The sequence below is a fragment of the Protopterus annectens genome, chromosome 8.part0 (genome assembly GCF_019279795.1).
Source record: "Protopterus annectens isolate FY-2018-M chromosome 8.part0, PAN1.0, whole genome shotgun sequence".
Taxonomy (NCBI): Eukaryota; Metazoa; Chordata; order Ceratodontiformes; family Protopteridae; genus Protopterus; species Protopterus annectens.
In genome coordinates this window covers 1,448,026,552-1,448,049,579 of record NC_056741.1, presented here as the reverse complement: position 1 = coordinate 1,448,049,579, position 23,028 = coordinate 1,448,026,552, and the positions used below count along the sequence as shown (strand labels likewise).

At 42.1% G+C, this 23,028-nt stretch overlaps 1 protein-coding gene across 1 annotated transcript in view; it reads left to right on the top strand.

Annotated features, from left to right (window-relative positions):
* CBL (Cbl proto-oncogene) overlaps nt 1-23,028 on the top strand; it is a 1,233,699-nt gene that overhangs the window by 726,494 nt on the left and 484,177 nt on the right. The window contains exons 7-9 of the mRNA XM_044081051.1: nt 2,322-2,409; nt 4,539-4,670; nt 6,868-7,068. Coding sequence (XP_043936986.1) covers nt 2,322-2,409; nt 4,539-4,670; nt 6,868-7,068 — 421 coding nt within the window. The remainder of the gene's footprint in view (nt 1-2,321; nt 2,410-4,538; nt 4,671-6,867; nt 7,069-23,028) is intronic.

Genomic DNA, 23,028 nt, shown 5'->3' with positions numbered 1-23,028 from the left:
CCACTTACCTCTCTAAATCCAGAGCAGGCTTTGCCACTGCAGTTCTGCAGGGCCTCATAGCCTCTCCTAATCCTATTTAGCCCAGCCACCCATCCTCAGCTTTGGGATTCAACCCAAGAGTAATGACTGCAACAGTGAAACACAATGAACATAGTACAGTTGTGTAACTACCATAAATGTAGATGTTCAAGTGTATTTACTGTTGCAGTCCAGGTTACCCTCCCACTGTCCCCCTTTCTTTTGCTGGGGTTTATCTGTACTTCTCTATTCTATACAACCTATGTGGTGTATTTGCTTGTAGATGAAGGAAATGTTTCTTTACTGCATGTATGTTTATTGGCGTAATATATATTCAGCCTACCCTTTTGGGGGCACCTAACATCTGGGGCACGAAAAACTGAAGAAAATGGCGTTGGCTGCATCTTTTATACCCCTGGAGCACCGATGTCAGGGAAGAGGCGACAGCAACCGACGCCGGACCAGGAGTTTGGAATTCAGGCCGACTGAGGGTAGCCTGCCAGCAGGATAACCCAAGAGTAATGACTGCAACAGTGAATACACTCGAACATCTACATTTATGGTAGGTACACAACTGTACTTTTTGGATGGAACATGGAGCCTGTAAAGGACTGGCACATTGCTTCTTTCGATAGGCAAGATTTTTTTCCCCAGTGTTTCTATGAGGTGGTCATTGCTTGCCAGTTTGTGTACGTTTCCACTTTCTGCCTGACTATTCTTTTCCACTAGAAGAACTTTAAAACAGGTGCTTTGTATAAGGTGCTGTTTTTTTCACCTAAATTAACTTCATATGCAAGATCACTTCTGAGATACATGCTGTGCCTGTATAATGGTGGCCATTTCTGTAACATGTTTTGCTTTAAATTTAAGTTCTGTGTCTCCCCCCAACCTCAGTATAGCTTGCTTTTGACACTGTCAAGTTCAGTGCAATTTTTGTGTTTTTTTTTTCCACAGTCCAGTTGACTCAAATATGCCCCTAAATTGGGATTATTAAAGATTGTAAATGACCAGATATTCTGGAAAGCAGTTTTGTAGTATTTTGCTGTATATAAAAGGAATGCTGTGAATTTATTCTTGTGCATAAGCTGGTTCCACAGAAGGTGAACAAATACATATTTTATAAAGATTGGGAATAATTGGGAACTCAGCTATGGGGGTGCTGCTCTCTTCCCCTTTTCATACTTTATTTGTATCACGTCATTGTCTATTTTATTTTATTTTATTTATTCATTGAGATTGATAACTGGGTAAGAGCTGGTCCAGGGAGACCCTCTTCAGAAATGACCCAGGTCTACTTGACAAGTAGATGTATAAAATATTTAAACAGTGTATAACAAGTAAGGGAAATTTTCTAACAGTAGTGTGTACCAAGTAAAATAACACTTGTCTTAAGAACAGTTGAAGTATTTCAATGCAAAGGATTTGAGACACAATTCAGGTAATATATAGCTAATATATGATGGTTAGCATATTGAAATCAAGGAAGACAAAGCAATTAGAATTGTTAATCTTTGCAATGAAGGAAAAGTTTAAAGCAATACAAAGGGGTTAGAATGGTGTGGGCTCATCCTATAAATTGAAGGCAGCATTCTTGCTCTTAATCTCATCATCCAGTGTTTGTGTCCCATACTGTAGTTAAGTTTGATTGCTGTCCACTGGAATTTGTTTGGGCCTTTTCAGCTGTTTCAACACTTTTATTGTAGTCAAGTAGGATTTACTGGTCAGTCTAGCCTTTGGATGAGGAATGGCATGTTTTAAGGGGGCTATATATCCTATCCCCTGGAGTCTGAGTCTAATAAGAACAAGCAGCTTCTCCCTTTTCCTAGTAAGACTTCAGCTTCTTCTGTAGTATATTGCAACATTCTCAGAAAGCAGTGAATTGCCATATTTATTTCTGTCTGACATGTGCTGAACACCAGAAATGGGCCCACTCCATTCCCAGATAATTCCTAAAACAAGTTACTGTGTTTATAATGCCAGTCCCCATTGTGCTGCTATAGGAGGTTGGGTCACATTCTTATGTTAGGATGCTACCTTTGTAAGCTAGGAGCTTTGAAACGGGAAGTGTAGTTTGGTACCTCATATTCATATTTGACTTTTCTTTAGGGAACCTCTGCATCAGGTGTCTATAAAATGTTTTCTCCACTGGGAGGCAGACTTGATCAAGTCTTTATTACTGCTCTTTTCAATGTAAAGCTACGTTAAGAATAATTTCCCTGAAAGATTGACTTAACCACATCTGTTGCTGTTCAGTTAAAATCCTTTAAGAACAGCTTTCCTTGTTTGTTCTGCTGTTTATTTAGCTATCTGTTCCCCGATGGACGCAATCAGAACCCAGATCTGACTGGCTTGTGTGAACCAACACCACAGGACCATATCAAAGTCACACAGGTAAGTGTTTCTTGCCCCATAAACCTTTTAAGATATTCTAAACTAAAGTGAGATTTTTTTTGTTGCTAAATTATTGTGTCCTGTCTTTCAGAAGTTTTGTTGGTTAACCTTTTTTCTGCTGTGATGATAAACTTGTTGTATTGGGGATGTGGGGGTCTTTCAGGACACATTTTTTCTTGGATGGCAGTGCCAGTGCTTGGTGTAGCATTGCACACGGCTCAACTTAGAAAGTAGTATCGGCTCAAAATTTAGATGTGATTTGACTGTGCGTACTGATGTGGAAACTGCTGGGCACACAGTCTGCTCAGATGCCACAGTGCAATGCATTGGTTTGACTTGAATGGTAGGTTTGTTGCAAGACTTTAGTTCCTGCATGACCGCTTGTACTGCTTGCTCTCCTAGACCCTGCTGCATGTGAGTGCTGCAGCCTAGAGTAGGTTGTAAGTGAACTGTGACTTGTGTATGTGTAAGTACAAGAAGAGTCCAGAGCAAGAACATCCAACGTTACTTTGTAACAAATGCTTTTGTTTAGGTGACATAAATAGATGGCCAGTACCCAGCAAACTGTGCATACAAATGCAGCAAGGAAGCCTTATTCTTCCAGCTGTTTGCCACCAGTTGTTATTCTAGCTGTCATCTTAAATAGTTTTGTCAGAGTCTTGCTTTTATGCTGTGGGTAGATTTGTTCCAGTTCTGAACAGGAAGTAGATTAAAGGAAATACATGCTCTGTCTAAAATGAAGGCATGACACAGCTCCTTGGAGAGCTATTGTAGAGGAGTGCATTCTGTTCAGCACTGTGCAATTTTGGAAGAGCTGCCATCAAGGCAGTTTGTATCCTTAATTTAAATGTAGTTTTGTTAACTTTTCTTACCATGCTATTATATGATGTCCCATAAAGGTTACAAACACTGTTTACCACATCTTTGCTTCACATGACTTTGAGTCCATAAGAGCCACCTTGGGTGGTTGTCATCCTTGAACAGCTGGAAACTGTGGAACAGCTTCTTATAAAAGTAGAGAGAGATTAATTCAGCAGAAATGAGAGATTTCAAAATTCAAATTCAGAAAGTATGTACTTTGCTATAAGTATTGAAGGCAGAGTGAGACCACCCCATAGAGTTAATGTAGCTGAAGCTTTAGAATCTGTAGGAATTATACAACACTGTAATGTCAGTAATAACATTTTACTTGTGAGTTGAAAGTAATCCAAGTAAAAATGTGAAAGTGATGGATTTTTTAAGTTTTTCCAACAATTTCTTGCCAGACTGACATTGATGGCAAGCTTTTTACGGAAATGTGGCTACACTTGGTTGCTTTGAAAACTTGCTCCAGTCTGCTTCTGGAGGCCCAGTTTAAGGCAAGGTGTGCATTCATATGTCTCTGGAGGAGGCTGTGTGATGAGTGGATTCCATAAAGTAGGAATTTCTGCTCTCAGGTCTGTAGCTTAAAGGAGTTGGAGTGAACTTTATTTCTTGTTTATGGTCATTCTGGTAACGAGTATGTTTTGCCTATTCTCACTGCCAGACACCATGGGGGACCCTCCACAGTACTGACGTCTTGCTTAGGATTGCATCAGTAGTTGTGTTGTATATAATCAGGAGGTTAGGTCAGGAACTAGGATGGACTCGTGTGGTGGCAGGTGATCAGCATTTCTGGCCTGGTTTGGTGATGTGAATGGAAAATTTTATTCAGGACTGAGATGTTCTATTGCTTCCGGCTCCTGTAGTTGCAAAGAGTTTTCTCTATCCTTGCCATACAAAATGCTTTGCCTTGCAGCACTCAGTCCTGCTGTCAGTAGTTGACCTTCTTGCCTATGCCCGCTGGCTCTCCAGTGGTTGAGTTGATATTTGAAGCAGGTAGCTGGCATCACAGTAATCCAGCCTCTATACTGGCAGATGGGCTTACCCCATTTATGCATCCTTGTGGATGTTGGATTGGTTAAGTGAAATTCTGTAGAAATTTGATAAGCCTCTTGCATTCTGTTTTCACAAGTGAGGTTGCTGGACATAATTGAATAAATGCTTAATGTATTTCTTATAGAAACCATGCAAGAGTTAAGGTGAAATTGATTATAAATACAATACATTAAAGATTATTTGCAATAATGTTCTGTTTTTCCTCTCTTCAGGAGCAGTATGAGCTATATTGTGAAATGGGTTCCACATTCCAGCTGTGCAAGATCTGTGCTGAAAATGACAAGGATGTCAAGATTGAACCCTGCGGTCATCTAATTTGTACTTCCTGTCTCTCTGCTTGGCAGGTACAGACCTCCTTCCATTCAAGCTCCATCTGATTTGTGTGTTTACTTCTTTGTACTGTTTTAGAAAAGACATTCTGTTTAAGATGGGTATATAGCTATTTTATATAGTGCAAGCAAAGAAAATCCCTTTCTCATGGTTTTTTTTTTTCGTCATTTGTCAGCCAAAGGAGACATCTTGCCTCTCTGCCATTGCTTTGGATACACATTTTTGCATAAGCCAGCAGGTTCAGCAGTTTCTGTGAGTTTCTGGTAGTAATTAGTGAAGTAGCTATAACTGATTGCCAGGTTGAATCTCATAGACATTTCACTTTTGCAAGTCATAGCAGGAGTTGTAGGTGTCTGTATGTGAACAGTTGAGTGTTTGTGGTGATGGAGATATCCAGCTATTACTGCAGTCTCATCCTGTTCGTGCAGGTGTTGTATGGTGCAGGAACAGTGTTAGTAGGGGAGCTTATAGTTTCAGCAGTTCTACCTTCTTCCATAAAGTCTGCATGTGATAGTATACAAACCCCTCAGTTCCATGAAAGATCAAACTGGTGTAGTCTTACCTTTCCCACTAAGTGTCACTGTTGGTGATGGTGGAGAACCTTTAATTATGGAAAGCTGTCACAACAGTGTTGTCCTCCTTTTTCAGCAGGGTTACTGTCGTGGAGGAAGAACTATGATGGTAAAAGCTTCAGGGTACTTCATTTCCTGTCTCTCCCAGCAGGAGTTACTGTGGGCATTAATGGTCTGACTCCATTGATTGTATCCTCCTTCCACATACTCCCTTTTCAGACAGATGTCAGTGCTCATAGTAAAGGTATGATATTTACTGTAAGATGTTTTAAGAAAATTCAGTTGCTTTTGACAGCAGAAGCCATTGTTAGCAGCACCTCATGGGGGTGATAAATTGGCTCCTTTCTATCCTTTCAAACAAATCATTTAATTGCATTAAATGCACATAAATTGAATGTGCTATCATGACATAAGAAGTGCAGTTAAAATTTCTAGGTGAAGTGTAGGAGCACTGACTGTGGGGGTGCTCAAGCCTGCAGTCATTAATATAGGATCACTGAATATAATGGAGCTGGTAGGCTGCTATATTCCTAGATTCGTCCACCACCCTTTAGTTAGGCTATCAGATTGTGGCTTGTGTACATTACAGCTATATCAGTTGTAATCCATACCAGTCATGTAATTTTTCATAGAGGAATTTTCTTATATTATTAATAGAACGGAGCTGTTGGAAACTTTGGGTCTTTGTGTTTTTGACCTTGATATTAGACGCAGATCTTAAGTGAATGTAAGGTAAGGTAAGTATATGTTAGCAGTAGTTCATTGCTAAATAAATTGCAGTGCTTCCCTGTATATAAGACTTTACATAGGACAGGGCTGATGTATATTACAAGTCTTCATTGTCACGAGTGTAGAACATATCTGAGACAAAGCACCATACCCAAATATGCTGGCTGCAGCACTCTTATTTATAGTAGAGTGTACAGAATACAAGGTACTGTTAGTGCATAATAAAGATTGAAGCCAAGATCTGTCAGTCACATGGTGCTTTTGAAGTTCACTTAAATTTACTTTAATGTTTGGAGAGAACTGGTGTTTTCCCCTTTGACACCTGTAGTCATTGTACCACCCCCACTAACCCAAACATTCTCTGAGGTGGTATCCCCACACATAAGAATGAGTCTGGGCTGATAATAGGAATTTTGCTACTTGACATTCTGTAGATGGAGAGAGCATTTGCAGTGGGAGCATGCAGTACTTGTGTGCACACTTGACTATCTCATGGCTAGCCTCTTGCACTGTTTTTTAAACACACACACATTATGCCTGATTCTGCTGGCCAGCTCCAGGGATCTTCACAGTTTAACCCCCCACCCTCGAAGGTAAAATAAAACATTTTGGTTTCTGACCTGCTCCACACTTCAAGAAAATTCTGACATTTGGAATACAAGGCGAGTCTGAGGTGCTGGCAGAATAGGCACTTAGTTTTACTCCTGCCCAGTAAACTAGCATAGAAATTTTTTTTCAGTGTTTATTATGATTGGTATTTTGCTGCAACAAATAATTTGCATGCAATTTGCCCCATTGTGTGAACTAGATTTGTTTTTGTTCACTTGCTTCCATTGAAAAAAAGTATGCTATAAACATTTAAGCAAATGCTGTGGATTTTGCCTTTTTTATTTATTTTTTTCTGTTGTAGGAGTCTGAAGGTCAAGGCTGTCCATTCTGTCGCTGTGAAATCAAAGGCACGGAGCCTATAGTTGTGGATCCCTTTGACCCAAGAGATGGTGGTGGAGGACGAATGGGTGGTGATGGTGCTCCGTCCCCAAATTATGACGACGACGACGATGATCGAGCAGATGATTCATTGTTTATGATGAACAGACTATCAAATGTCAAGGTGGAGTAAATCATTTTAGTTGTAAACATGCCTTGAGTGATCAGTGAGCAATTCTTTAAGGTTCCAGCCTTGGGTGTGCCTTCATTGTTCAATTAAAGAAGACACCTTTGCAGTGATTTTTGGTGGCTGCCATGATATTTTTCCAGTACGTTTAGAAAATGTGTGCCTCTGCTGTCTATTTACAAAACTAATCTGTTGTCAGTAATGCATATTTATAGGAGATCAGTGTCTGCTGAATACAGTAGCCATGTTTTCATTTCCTTAAGTATGTTGATTGTTGCATTCCCCACGCTACTGTACCCGCAATAAACCTTCTCTTTGCTTTTAAGCCCATTCTAGGTGCTTCCCCTCAAATGTTTGCTAACCATTAGCTTATTCCTGTATTTGAGTTCATTTGTGCCGCTATTACAGTGATTTGGTGTTTGAACCACATCTGCTTTCACCAGCCTTTATTCCAGGAACCTGAAGGTCTTGATTAAACTCTACCACCTGAAGGAGGCCACTCTTGGTTAATCGTAAAACCATAATTGTCCCGGAGTTAGAAAATATTCTACATCCCCTCCCTCATTACATCATCTCCACTGTCGGTATATTTCTCTAAACACTCACCATTCCCAGTAGCTGACATATATACTGACAGTCATGAGGACCTACAAACCCTTCCCCTTGCATGTATACACTTTGCACATGTCCTAATGACACCTGAAATAAAAATAGCTTGGTAATGCACCAAGCACACATTCCCAGTCCATTACAATACATGCCACCCACACTCCAGGTGGTAAATGCATTACTTTGGGCTAGATAATCTTTGCTGGCATCAGACACTCACTGCTTCTGTCCCTCACTAGATCCTCATGTCTAAGTCAGTAGCCTGTTCCAGGCTGTGTGGAGTCACACTAGTGGCTTTATCCTTGTGTGTCATGGTGCCAGAATTACTTGGTTAGTTCCATTGGCAAATTTGTAAATGCATGCAGGAATATATGGGGACATGTACGAGCCCTTCATGTGTATCTGAATTCATTCTGCTAGTAGATGCAGTAGGGTACACCTTAATTCAAGATAGTATCAACAAAGCTGCATCTTGTTTGTCCTCATTGTGGGTGTTAGTAGCTAGTATCAGGTTCTTCACATTCCTTACTGGCAATGCTAACAACTGTTATCACAGCTCTGCCTTTAGCATTTATAATAGATGGCACCTCAGGCATTGAAATAATATCCCTACAATTTGTCAAGCATAACTACAATCCAAGCGTAATATTGCCTTTCTAGGAGTGTGGTTACCGCCCTACAGAATGATCTCCATATTTTCACATTTAAAAAAAAAAAAAACATGCCATAGCTGTTTCTTCTACTCACTGGTGTTTCTGTGATGACAGTTTCTTAATTGCATACCATGCTGGGGTTGAGTGAAACCTCAGGGTACTTTATGAATGTATCACTTGATCTTGCATAATTTTGCCTGTCACAATTGAGTTTCTTACTCAGGAAAAACAAACACAGCACTTATCTGTAGTTCCTTTTCGAGCATTTTTTTAGTTTGGTTTGTTGCATTCTTATCCAGCATGCTTTTTTGTTTGTTTTGTTTTGTTCTTAAGATTGGCTGCTACTTAGATACTGACTGAAGTTTGGCACAACACTTTGACAGGTTGGTAAAATGGAAAACCGTTTGGAAAGCATTAATGTAGAAGGCAGTTTGATTCTTTTCATTTTGAAGCACCTTTATTAAATTATCACTTGTGACATAGGCAAATTAACATTTATACAAAAATAATCAAATTATATTAACAAATTAACATTAACAAACATTATACTTCACATATATTGCTATATATCATATAACCTAAGCAACAGTTACATAAATTATTCAATTCCTGACCCCTTTTTTAACAAGAAATATCTTTATTAAACCATCACTTACAACATAAACAGTTGTACATTTATATAAATGAAAACAAACCACACCAACACAATCCTAGTTGCAAGCATTTTACATCACAAACCATACTGATACGCTCCCAGTTGGAAACATTATACATAACTTATAATCTACCCAATCATTTTTAGTCAAACATTACATAGCTCATTTAAGTCCTGCTTTCTTTTAAACCTCATTCCTCCCCTGTTTTTATTGTTCCCATAATTCCCTTTTTTCCTAGGTGGTTTGCTCCCTACCCTTTTCTAAAGATATCAGTTCCAGTTGTTTTATCACTGTTACTTTATTCACTATTTCTAATATAGTTGGTTTAGATTTTGATTTCCATTTTCTAATAATTGCTTTTTTGGCAGCTACCATAAGTATACACAGCAAGGCCTTACCATGTCTAGGCAATTCCGATTCTGTATCACAGCTCAGGAAAATAATTTCCCTCGTCACAGCAATCCACCCACCCAGCATCTCTGACAGTGCATCCTGCAGGGAATCCTTAAAGTCCACCAACCCACCACACTCCCAGAAAATATGTTCCCAAGTACCTCTTTCTTCCTTGTCATACCTCCAACATTTGCTGTCCATCTGAGGAAAAATTCTCTGTAGTCTACTTGGGGTATAAAAAATCCATGTAAACATTTCCAAGCAAAAATCCTAACTCATCTTATTTTTGTTGCATATTTGGGAGACATATATATATATATATATATATATATATATATATATATATATATATATATATATATATATATAGATAGATAGATATATATAGATATAGATATATATATATATAGATATATATATAGATATATATATAGATATAGATATATATATAGATATATATATATATATATATATATATATATATATATATATATATTCCCATTGTTTCTTTATGAATTACATAACCAATCTTTCTTCCCAAGCCTTTCTAACCTCCTCTAATTGATTCTTATAGTTATGTAATATTTTATATGCTATATTAATTATTCCTTTTTTAATGGCAGCTTCTGTTCTAGATTCTACTAAAAACTCCACCAGTGCTGGTCTTTTGTTTAGGACCCCCCCCTTTATTTCTTTCTCCTTGCCTGTACTCTGATATTAATCCTTGATAGGGAAGGCAGTCTCTAACCTGCAGTCCAAATACATTCTCAGTATCTTCCCAGTCTGTCATCTGTCATGTCTAGTTATTTGCTCCCAATGTTTTGGTTCCTTTGCCAGTTTTCTCCAATAAATTCTAGCCCCCTTTTGCCTGTTGTCTGTGTCCCTAATTGCAGTCATCCCTATTGACAGAATCTCCTTTCTCCATTCCTGTAAGGCTGTTTGATTCTTGTAAATGGGAACAGGAAGAATTGGAATTTGCAGAGACACTATCAGCCCCCTAAATATTTAACAGATTCAGCTTGTTCAGTCGACAAACCATCAAATGGAGAAATGTACAGAGATAATGATTTGGACAGTTTGTACTGATGAGTGTAAAAATGGCATTTTCATTATAATAAGAAGTAAGACCTTATAGGTATGATTCCAGCTAGGAAATGCCTGCTTGAAGTTTTTGTTCTGCTCCGGCCAGGTGATCATTTACATCCTGGAGAAGGTGCCAGACCATCCAGTTGATGTGTTGTGCATAAATAGATTAAATAAGAGGACTTAACAGTAACCATAAAGAAGCTCTGTTAGGTAGTGGGAATCAGAATGGGAGTACTTTAACTTTTTAATTTTATTCATTTAGTCTTTAAGGCATTTTAATGAGCGTGTGTTAATTCTTGGGGCACTGCATTTATAAAGGCATGTACTGTGATGGATGGTATCGAAGGTTTGGCTAAGAAAGATGACTACCCCCAAACTAGCCTGTATTTAAGCTGTTTTGAATGATCTTGGAAGGTAAGAGTAAGGTAGTATTGATACTATAACTAAGATTACCACCTGTCCCTCATTACGATGGGCAGTTACGTCCTGTGAAAAAGCATGAAAAAAGTGAAAATATCCTGAGATGTTAGGGCAAAAATATTTCCTTAGGTTCCTGTTGTGGTTGCGTAAAGAAATTTGTTTTGAATCCGTACACCTTAAAGTTATATGGTTTAACAAAACTGAAATTCTACAAGAACACACTTTCACTTTGGCAAAAAAGTGAATATATATTTATTTTTCTTCTTTGTCATTTTTTCCTTGTACTTCTGTCTGTCATGACTGATAAAGGGTAAGGCCCCTTTTGGTTTCCAAAAAGAGCCAGAAGTGTGGCCATAACATTTCCTCTTCAGATTTTCACTCCTTATGTGTATATTGTCTCAGCCCCCTTCATTTGCAGGAGGATTGTTGCATGTTTATGTATTTAACATTTGTTTTCCAGGATAGTCCGACTGGACCACAAGTGTCCATTTTCAGCAGAGTCTTGGGGTGAAAAGGCCCCATGCAGTAAACGGAGTAAAGAGTAATACATGATAACAGCATTAGGTTACAAAGTTAACATGGTAGTGGCAGGTAGGAAACATACCTTATGAGAGTTATCATTTTAGGAGTACAAGTTTTTGAGCATATCATGATCATGGATCAACACTGGTACAGTATATGTACAGGCAATAGCATACACGTTTCTGAGCATAGCACATTCATGAATCAACATAGGTATTCTGTATGTGCAAACAATATCATAGTAAAAACATGTTTACAATATATACAATATATACAGTGAGCATCAGTAGAGCACAATACTTGTTTTCCCAGAAGTGAGTGGGATAGAGCCTACAGAAGGAATAGGTTTCAAGGGGGTCCATTGCAGTTGCATAAATGGTTGGTGTGGAGGTGTGATTTAAGGAGGTTTTTAAAAGTTGAGGCACAATTTTGTAATCTGAGCCCAGGTGGCAGGGTATTCCATGTTTTTGCAACTTCATTAGGGAAGAGAGATTTCCCCGGAGCTGTTTTTATATGGAGTATTTTTGGCCAGAGCTTTTACTGGAGCATAGTTGTCTATTTGAATTATAGAAATTTAGGAGGCCAGTCAGGGCAGGTGTTTTCTCTGGATAGTAAAGGATTTGGTGGGCTAGGTTAAGCTGGTTGTATTGTAATAAGTTGGGGAGTTCTAGCCAGTGTAATGTAATTAGGGAGTGGCAGTGGTGGGAGCGAGATTTTGCATTTGCTGTGAACCTGGCAATTTTCTTGTAACATATGGAAAGTTTGTTCAGGTAAGTTTTATTCAGCCTTGTTAGCACTGGGGACACATAAAGTAATGTTAAGAGATGAGTCCTGGCTATGGTGATTCTGGCTTCAGAGGTTGGGTACCTTTTGGTGCGGTAGAGGGTCCCTAGCTTTTTGTGTACTTTGGAGATGGTTAGAGAAATGTGTTTGTTGTATTTTAGTTGCTGGTTGATTGCAAGTCCTAGTAGTTTGTCCTCTGGGACTGGGAAGATGAGGGTTTTGTAGGTTGAGAGAATGGAGAAGGTGAGGTCATTGGTCCTTGGTGGGAGGAAAAGCATAAGTTGTGTTTTCTTTTGGTTTAATATCAGTTAGGATTTATTTAGCCAATGTTATATCTCTGAAGGATTCTTGCGTTTTTTTGTTGGAGAAGTTGTATACTGGGTGCATAGCAGATCAGGGTTGTGTCATCAGCATATTGGACTATTTCAGCTTTTGTGGTTGCTGTGCGAAGTTGGTTCATAAAGAAATTAAAAAGGAGGGGGCCGAGAATTGACCCTTGTGGCACCCCAAGGGTGATTGGGAGTGGGGGGATAGGGAGTTAAGCCATTTGACAGACTGGAGATGATTGCTTGGGTAACTGCTGAACCAGAGCAGGGTGGGGCTGTCGATGTTGAGTTCAGAGAGGCAGGTTGAGTTTATTGTGGGAGACTGTATCAGATGCTTTCAGTAAGTCAAAGGTAGTGGAGACTAGTTTGCCTTGGTTCCTGTGTGAGTTTATAGTGTTGAAGTTAATCAGTGCAGTGGTGGTGCTATGGGCTGGGCGGAAGCTGTGTTGAGTTTTGGATAGTAGGTTGTTGGAGAGGAGGTAGATGAAAAGTTGGTGATGAATACACCTTTCTAGAATCTAAGATAGGGAAGACAGGATTGCAATGGATCGTTAGTTGGAGAGGTCAGAGATGGAGCCGCCTTTGTGTAGGGGAATGATAAATGAGTTTTTCCACAAAGATGGAACTGTGTGTTCAGTGATGTATCTATTTATTAGTAAAGAAATGGGGTAAGCTATGGCCCTGGATGCTAGTTGAAGGTATTTGGTGGGGAGATTATCTGCGGCGAGGGTGGTAAGTTTGAGTTTTAAGAGTTTTTGAATGGTTGAAACTGGTATTGGTTTGAGTGAGAAGTGGTTAGTATTTGGACTTTGGGGGCTTGGTGGGACCTGTGTTGTTTGAGTTTAAGACTAGAGGAGGTGAAGTAGTTATTGAAACTGGTGGTTATGTCTAAGTTTGAACCTTCTAGTTTGGTGTTTTTTCTGGGCTGTAGGATGTTCACTGCTGCCCAGAATTTTTGTGGGTTATTTCTGTTTCTTTTGTAAGGAGATATAGTGATTCTGTTTGTCGATCTTAATTTGTTTTTTTGCGTTGTTTCTAAGTTCAAGAAAGGCTTGTCTAGTTGTGGATGTTCTGTATTGGCACCAGTTTTTCCAAGCTTTATCCCAGTCCTTAAGTAGGGTACTTGTGGTTTTCTGAAGCCAGGGGGTGGGGTTACTGCGAATCCTAATGGTTCTGATTGAAGCTAGATGGTTGAGGTTGTTTAGAAATGTGGTGTTAAAGTATTCAACTGCTTTGTCTACAGGGAAGATGTTGATGGAAGACCAGTTGCAGTGTCTTAAGGCTTCTAAGAATTGATCTGAGGGGAAGGTTTTATGGCAACGCTTTGTAGTAGGGAGGGGGAATTGTTAGATTTGAGTTTGACTAAGGGTGAAGGTGGGATTGTGGTCACTGAGAGAGTTGGGTAGTGTAGCACACTGTTGGGCAGTGTTGGGCTGGATGGAGAGGATCCAGTCTAGTATCGATTCCCTTTTTTGTGGATTTATCGATGTGTGTGGGTGATTGTATTAGTTGGGCGAAATTATATAGGTTAATATGTTTGCTGGGTGTTGGAGAATGGATAGAATTCCAGTCGATGTTTACATCACCTAATATTTTGAACCACCTCTGTGGCATGTGTCACGCCTTCAGCCAGAGGGCTTTAGTGGAAAGGTGCAGCAAGCTAATTCTTAAGATTTGCCGTCAGCCTTTGGAGAAGCCTTCTCCACTGCTGATAAAGCTAAGACAGATATTTAGTCTCCCTCCTCCTCTTCGTCTGTTGAAAAATATAAAAAGTGTAGTCTATTCCGACCTCCCAGTCTGTTCCGAAAGTTCCCTCGGAACCGAAGGCCTCTGTTTCTGACACTCCGGTACCGACTTCAGTTTCTGCACTGATTGCAATTTTGAGTCCTTCGACATCGTAGGTCTCGACACAGAAATTTTCATCTATCTCACCGACTAAGACCATTATGCCTAGAACATCTTACTCTCCATTGATCCATTTGCTGGGGAACTACCAGAAATATTTTTACAAAGGTCTAAGCCCCCCTTCCACTGCATTGGTCTGCACTACCAAAAGTCTTTCAGAACTCAACGTGGAGAGGCTGGTGAATAAAATTTTGTGGGATAGAGGGCTTGCAGGCCCAACTTCAGTACCAATTTCCTCTGGTCTTGGTACGACATTTCCTTTACCCCGTTGACTACTTCTCTTCTAACCTCCTCTGAGAACTTAAGAGTCCTCTGTTGTGGTTCTCCCAGCACCATCTGTGTCAGCTACGGAGTTGTTTGCTTCTGCAGAGCCAGCAGTTAGAGTTCTTCGGTTATTTCTTAACTGGAGACCTCCCTGAGCCTTAGCTACCCTGTTGGTACCAGGAAACAGGTTTTGACTCAAGGTTTTATGGAGCCATCCCTGCTTCTTGGGGCTTTGGCTTGAGTTATTTCTTCTGCGGCTTTGGTCTTAAGGGTTGGTTCTTCAGAGTGGAGAGTGACCCCGGTTCAGAGGCAGTCTTTCTCAGATGTCCTTCATGTTTCACTGTTGCAGTCATCACACTTGGGTTATCTGCCTGCAGGTAGCCCTCAGTCAGCCCAAATACCAGAGTCTTGGGATTTCTGTGTCGGATGCTGTCGCCTCTTCCATGACGTCAGGTAGTCAGGGATATAAAACATGCAGCCGATGTCATTACATCAGTCTTTCTTGCTGAGAAGGAGCCCAAAGCAGAAGCAGTTCGCAAGTGCCAGTCGGCTGCTACCTGAAATTTTCGTTTTCCCGAGTTTCAGACCTGAAGTCTATTAAAGCTAAGCACCCCATTGGGGATTCTTTGTTCTTGCTCTAACCGATGTCAGAAAAAATTAATTGCCTTGCCTGTGGAAAGCAAATACTTCGCAGAGATTTTCATTCTTACTGCGTCACCTGTTTAGGCCCAGACCACTATGTCCCTAGCTGTCGGTTTTGTGCCTTGTTTAACGCCCAAACCATTCATCAGGCTATTTTTGTAGTTTAAATACTTTTGCTCTTGTTCTCCGTATTCCGAAATGGCTTTGGTAAGCCATCCGACTGCCATGCTTCCAAAAAAGCGCAAAGACAGAGACAGACCACATAGGTAAAAAACTGCCAATGACGTTTCCGTTAAGCTAGTCCCCAGTCCACCGGTACTCAGTGAGGCGCCTTTGCAGCCCCCTGATGCCTGCTTCTACAGATTTGCAGGCCTCTGCTGAGACCATTTGGGGTCTGGCATGCCGCGAGATGCTTCTTCAACTATGGAACCTGCAGATGTCTCTACCGTGGATGGGTCCGGAGCCGCTGTGCAGGCACCGGCTTCTGAGGGTGTATTCCAACCTACAGATTTTCATATCAAACCGACAACTTAATTTCCTACTAAAACTACTGTGTTTCTCAGGCCCAGAGTTCGCACTATGCCTAGAAAACCGACATCCAAAGCGCATGCTCAACCTCCCATGCCACAAAAACAAATGCTTAGAATGGCTGAAGACCTTATTACTCTAATTAAGGGAAGCCAGCCTTCCCCTGCCAAAAGACAAAGAATTGAATTTCCTTCTGATTCAACAGACCAGGAGTCTGACGACTGTGTCCCTTCTGATTACTAGGACATACCTTATCTACCTATGAGGACTCAGATGCAGAGGAATCCATTCCCTCTGCCTCCCCTCCAGAGGATTTTTCTTTTGATGAAACCTTGCATACCTTGAGAGCATTTTTGCTGGGAGTGCCAGGACTACCCGCCATCCAAAAAGAGACTCGGGGAGTTTAGATTTGCCTCGGCACAGGCCTCTAGCTATACCCACTCTCCTGGATATTGTAGATGATGTCTTCATGGAGTCCAGTCTTACTCCTGACACTTTACCACCATTTCCTAGAAAACCTGACAGGTACTACAGAGTACCTGACACTCTCAAATTTCTCTTTAAGAATCCTGCGGATCCAGAGACCATTTCACAAGGACTTAAAGGCATTAAGGCTGCTACAGCCAAAAACCCTAGCCCTTCAGACATGGATTCTAGAGCTTTAGACAGATGGGGTAAGAAGGTATATACCTCTGCAACTCTTGCCATCCGGGCTTTGAATTGCCAGTTTCACATGTTGAAGTACCAGCAACATATTATGGAACTATTTAAACAAAAAAGGTGTTACTTCCAGATTGTGCAGAAAATAAAGATTCACAAGAGTTACTGCATTCTGCAAACCAAGTTAATAAACCTACTTTGCAGTGTGGGTTTGATACTTTAGAAGCATCTTGCAGGGCTGCTGTCACTGGGTCTGTACTGAGAAGGCATGCTTGGCTAAAGGAACAAGTCTTGCCAGACCATGTCAAAGCAAAATTACTAGATGCTCCATTAAATCAGGAGCGTTTGTTTGGCACAAAGGCCAAAGAAGTTCTTAAAAAGATGGAAGAAAAAGCTAAGTCTATGCAAACATTAAAAGATTTCTTACAGGTGCAGCCACCTAGATTCAGTAGCCATTAGCCTTCAAAAAACGGGTCCTTTCCAGTCCCTCAGGCCTTCTCAGTCCAAACCCAGGGGAAACAGACCACCAAGACTACAGTCTCAGAGTATGCAGAGATCTAAACAACGGAGTATTTCCACCTCAAAACCAGGGAGTGGTAAGCCACCCCCTTATGGAAAAAGTTCAAATGACTTTCCAATTATCCTTCCCAGCCATGCCCAAGTACTTGCACCCCTAGGAGGAAAACTCGCCCTTCATACAAAAAACTGGATGTCTATTACTCAGGACCGATGGGTTCTAAACATTGTATCCCAGGGATACAGATTCTACTTCAACTCACTGCCAATCCCAAACAGGTTGCCAGACCTTCCTCCAGACCAGTGAGTAGAGGCTCAAAGCAAGTACTTTCCCTTCATATCAGGGCTATTCAACTTGTTCCAGTAGAACAAAGGGGACAGGGTTTCTACTCCAGACTGTTCCTGGTGCCCAGAAAAGAGGGCTCTTGGCACCCTATCCTGGATCTATCAGTTCTCAACACCTTCCTGGTGGTCCCAAAATTCAAAATGCTTACACTGCAACATCTTCCTATGTTAGCCAAGGATGCCTGGTTAGTCACCCTAGACTTAAAAGAAGCTTATCTGCACATTCCCATAAGGGAGTCTTGCAGGAAATATCTATGTTTCAGGGCAGGCTCTTTGCACATCAGTTATCTGCACTTCCCTTTGGCTTATCTGCTGCGCCCAGAGTATTCACAAAATGCCTGGCTCCAGCCATTGCATACTGCAGGCAGATAAATATTCAAATTTACCCATACATGGCCAATTGCCTGATTCAGGTGGACAGTCAGGAATTACTACTTCAGCAGCTGCTATTTTGTAAAAAGACTTCTAACTTCACTGGGATACACCATCAATGAAAAATCACAAATGGTGCCCAGCCATCAAATTGTATTCCTGGGAGCAAGTTTGAGCACAGCTTCCCAGATGGCATTCCTCACTCCAGAAAAGCAGGTCCGTTTGACAAAATATTTCAAACTAATGGCCACCAAAACCTAGCTATATCTGCAAGGAAAATACTGCAAACCCTAGGGTTCATGGCCTCATGCATTCTGCTAATTCCATATGCAAAACCGCATATGAGGAAGCTTCAGTGGTACTTAAAAAGTCTCTGGTGTCAACATTCCCAGGACCTGGAAACCGTGATTCCTCTCGTACCTTATCTAAGGGCAGAGATCCTTTGGTGGGCAGAAGCATGCAGCCAAAACAAGGGACTTCCTTTCACTCAACCCCTCGCTTCCCAAACCCTGACAACAGATGCATCAAACTGTGCATGGGGAGCTCACATGGCAGGCAAGTGCATTCAAGGCAAATGGAGCCCAGAACAAATTCCCCTGCATATCAATCAAAAAGAGATGCTAGCAGTACAGAATGCTCTGACAGCCTTAAAATACCTTATCCTTTCAGGACAGCTCCTGATAAAGACAGACAATACCACGGTTATGTGGTACATAAACAAGCAGGGCAGAACGCATTCTTACCCACTCTGCAGATTAGCCATGGCTCTGTGGAACACAGTCTTGAGCAACCAAGTGCACCTACAAACTCCATTCCTGCCAGGCATGCAAAATTCACTGGCAAACGACTTAAGCAGAAATCTACTGGACCCTCACGAGTGGAAAGTGGAACCCAGCTCATTCAAACTTCTAATCCAGAGGTGGACCTTTTTGCCTCCCCCCAAAACCACCAATTGAGCAAATTTTGTACCAGGAACCCTCACAGCAGAGCCTGCAAGGTGGATGCGCTATCCTTTACATGGGAAAACCTCTCAATTTATGCCTTTCCTCCTCTGCCCCTCCTCTCAAAACTACTACTCAGGATCAAACAGGACAGGCCAAGGGCAGTCCTTATTGCACCAGACTGACTACTCCAGCACTGGTACCCACTCCTATGCAGTCTAACAGCAGTGCCACCCTGGCACCTACATCAGACACCTTCCCTACTGTCTCAGCAGGAGGGACAGATTTTGCATCCACAGCTGCAAACCCTAAACCTTGCAGCCTGGCTTATCCCCTGAATGCACCACCAGCATCCCTCAGCAAACAGGTGCTGGACGTCATCCTTGAGGCCAGAAGGCCTAGTACTAGGAAATCCTATGCTGAAAAGTGGAAGATATTGTTCTTGGAGTCAAGTCTCAAGGAAGGGACACAGCTGTTCCCACCTTACCTCAAATCCTTGATTTTACCTAGCAGAGCTGCTCCACAGAGGCCTATCCTTCTCATCCTTTAAGATTCATGCCTCTGCCATCTCAGCTCATTATAATACTGAGCCACTTCTCTTTTCTTACCCTCTCATCAAACAATTCCTGAGAGGCGCTAACAATTTAAGGCCTCCTAGGAGAGCTCCCACCCCGACCTGGGACCTTAACTTTGTACTGGAGAAGCTCACACTTCCCCCTTTTGAACCTGCTGCTTCAGCAGAGTTAAAATTCCTCTCTTGGAGAACAGCTTTACTTCTTGCTATTACTTCAACAAGAAGAGTGTCTGAGTTACAGGCACCAATGGCGGTGGAGCCCTTCATTATTTCCCATGCTGACAGGGTTTTCCTCAGGACTAATTCCTTTATGTCCAAGGTGGTATCCAATGTGGTTTTAAACCAACCCATCCATTTGCTAACCTTTTTCCCTAATCATCCAAATAAAGGGAAAGGATTCTGCACTCCTTGGACATGCACAGACAGCTCAGGGTCTACCTTGACAGGACTAAGCCTTTCAGAAAATCTGACCAGCTGTTAGTCAGCTTTGCTACAGGGCAGAGGGCAAGGCCATTTCGAAGCAAGCCATTTCCAAATGGATAGCACACTGCATCCATTTCTGCTACAAGCACCATGGAAAACCTACCCCTCTGGGGATCAGAACTCATTCCACTAGAGCTACTTCAACCTCAACAGCATTTCTCAGGAGAGTCCCTACTAGGGACATCCTGGAAGCTGCAACCTGGAGTTCTGTACACACCTTCACCAAGCATTACCACTTATCTTTTTCTAAATCCAGAGCTGGATTTGCTACAGCAGTCTTACAAGACCTGCTAGCCAGCCCTAACACTTCTTGACTGCCTCCACCCTTCCTCAGCTTTGGGAATCAACCCAAGTGTAATGATTGCGACAGTGAAAGACGAAGAACATAGTACAGTTGTGTACATTTACCATAAATGTAGATGTTTGAGTATATTCACTGTTGCAGTCCTGGTTTTCCTCCCTCCAACCCCCTGGCTTTCTCTATCCTTTCTACCTATCCTCTTTATGGCCATTTTTTATGGCAGGGGTATTTATTTTTTACTGGAGGTGTTCCACACCATGTAATATCTTCCTATTTTGGGGACTCCTGACATGTGGGGCAAGAAAAACTGATGCAATGGCATAGGCTGCATGTTTTATACCCCTGATGTCATGGAAGAGGCGACAGCATCTGACAGAAATCCCAAGACTCTGGTATTCGGGCCAACTGAGGGCTACCTGCAGGCAGATAACCCAAGTGTGATGACTGCAACAGTGAATACACTCGAAAATCTACATTTATGATAAGTGTACACAACTGTACTTTCCGGGCTGCCTTCCCTCTTCTGGGGGACCAGCCTTTGAAGCTATGCAGTGGACCCTTTCTCTTGCAAAGACTCAGTTGGCTCCTACCCCCTTGGAACAGGTCCCCCAGCTCTCTTTTTCCTCCTGCCTTTCCACTGGGACAGTAGATGCTGAAGCCTCAGGTGTTCTCGCCACAGGTACTGTCATCTTCTGATACTTCCCCAGATTATTCCCTTGAGAAGGTCCCTCAGAAAAAGAAAACCAAGAGGAAGCACTTGGATTCCCCCCAAGAGTCGGTCACCGACGATACAGATTTCGATAAGGGTGGAGGGTCCCCGTAGTCACCCCCTGAAGATGTCTCCTTTGTAGACATCTTTGAAATTCTGAAACAGATGGGTGGTTAGAAGTCCCAGTCCTCTGAGGAATCTGTTTACCTGCAGGCATTCAGTACCCACCCATCTACTTCTTGGGTGACTCCGTCCGCTGATGTACTTATTCAGTTGATTTCATATTGGACATGGAAGGCTCCTGACACCATCCATCCCATCCCCAAAGCACTGGAAAAAATATGTTCTGCACCCGCAGACACAGTTTTGGGCAAAACTGCAGTTAATGTCATGGTTGTAGCGGCAACCACTAAAAAGGAACTATAGCTGAGGAGAGTTCCTCTGTCCATCCGCTGAACAGAAAATCCTGAGCTATGGACATATTTGTGAAGCAGGTCTATGCTTCATCGACCTTTGCCATAAGGTCCTTGAATTTTTTCACACATTTTACTAGACTCCCAACAGGTTGTGATCAAGGAGTTATCAGATACTTTGGCTGTAGCTGAGGGAGTCTAGTGGCTTCCTAGTTAACCACCCTGGAGTCTGTGTCCAAATTCATCCATGCGGTTGATTGCATGTACAGCTGAACTGAAGTTTAGAGCAGCGGGTACAGGCGTAGCCATTAGGAGACATGCTTGCATGCGCTTTTGTGATTTTGCAGAACCATTCAAGTCTTCTTTCGTCATTGCTTCTTTTGACAGAACATCCTTGTTTGGCCCGAAAGTGAAAAACTTTGTCCAGGTATGAGAAAGTTGGTAACACCTTTTCTGCTGTGGGCATATGTTTTTCCACCCCCACCCCCCAAAAGGTCTTTTTCTAGGAACCAGAGGAATGGTGGAAAAATGTGGTTCAAAAAATTCCATGCCCTTTCCAAGACACATGTGGAGGAAGTTCCGTCAGGGGCAGAGGGGGGAATCAGAACAGAAAAATCTGCCCTCATGGCAGAGGTGGTCTGCAAAACTAAGACTTCAGAGATTCCTTCCCAGGCAAGCCTTTTCAGCACTCCTGAATGGAGGCCCAATTGTCTTCCTTTGGAGGCAGTTGGGGAACACTTATCTTGCACCTAATCGCCTGGCTAAACATAACAGATGTTCTTCATACCACATTGCTGCAGTCCTAACACTTGGGGTAGTCCGCTGTCCCAGTCGGCCCGAATACCAAAGTATATGGCTGACGTCGGTCAAGGCGCATTAGTCTGACGTCAGGACGTCAGGGTACAAATGCGCATGACCGACGTCATATCCTCAGTCTTTTTTGCCGCATGGTCCGATGCAGAAGCAGTTTTGCAAGTGCAGGTTGGCGTTCTGAGATTTTCCGAAGTCGGAGTTTCAGACCGAATCCAAGTTGGCTAAGTACCCGTTGGGGATTATTTTGGTTTTTCTTGCCTCAGTATTTTACCGGATGTCAGAAAAAGTGAATAACTGTATTTCTTGTGGGAAACAGATACCTCATAGGGATTACCATACCTTGTGTATACCTTGCTTAGGGCCTGAGCACGACGTTGTTGGCTGTCACTCTTGTGCTAGATTTAACAAACGCACTATAAAGAGAAGATTAGATTGTGCCAGGTTAGTTTTTGGGAAGCGGTGTAATTATAAAATGCCGCCGGATGCTCAGACGCCCGCTTACAAAAAGCGCAAGTACAAAACAGCAAAGCCTAGGCTGGAAGAACCGTCCGTCCCGGACGTCGGTTCTTTAGAGGGCTCGGTGGAGCCAGGGGTTCAGCCAGAAATTTCTTTGGAATCCCAGGGAGAGACTTTATTACTGCAAGATGTGACCTCTCAGGAGGTAGGCCAGGCGGAAGGAGCTTCTCAGGTAGCTGTTCTTCCCTCCCTTCCTAAGGTGGTTAGGCCCTTCCCTGCTGTTTCCAAGGCTTCTCCCAGGGGCAGGCCAGGTTTTGTTTCAGGAGTTACCCCTAGTTCTTCAGGGTCTGTACCTAAGAAGCATATGCTTAAGATGGCAGAAGATTTGATTACAATGATTAGAGGTTCTATGCCCCTCCTGATAAGAGGCCTAGGGTGGAACCTGAGCTTGGGAGTTTTGAGCAGTGTTCGGATGCTTCTGAGTCTTCGGCTGAAGACTTGCAGGAGTATTCCCTTACTCTGATTCTGATGTAGATGATTCTACTCCTTCTGCTTCTCCTCCTGAGGATTTTTCATTTTCAGAGACT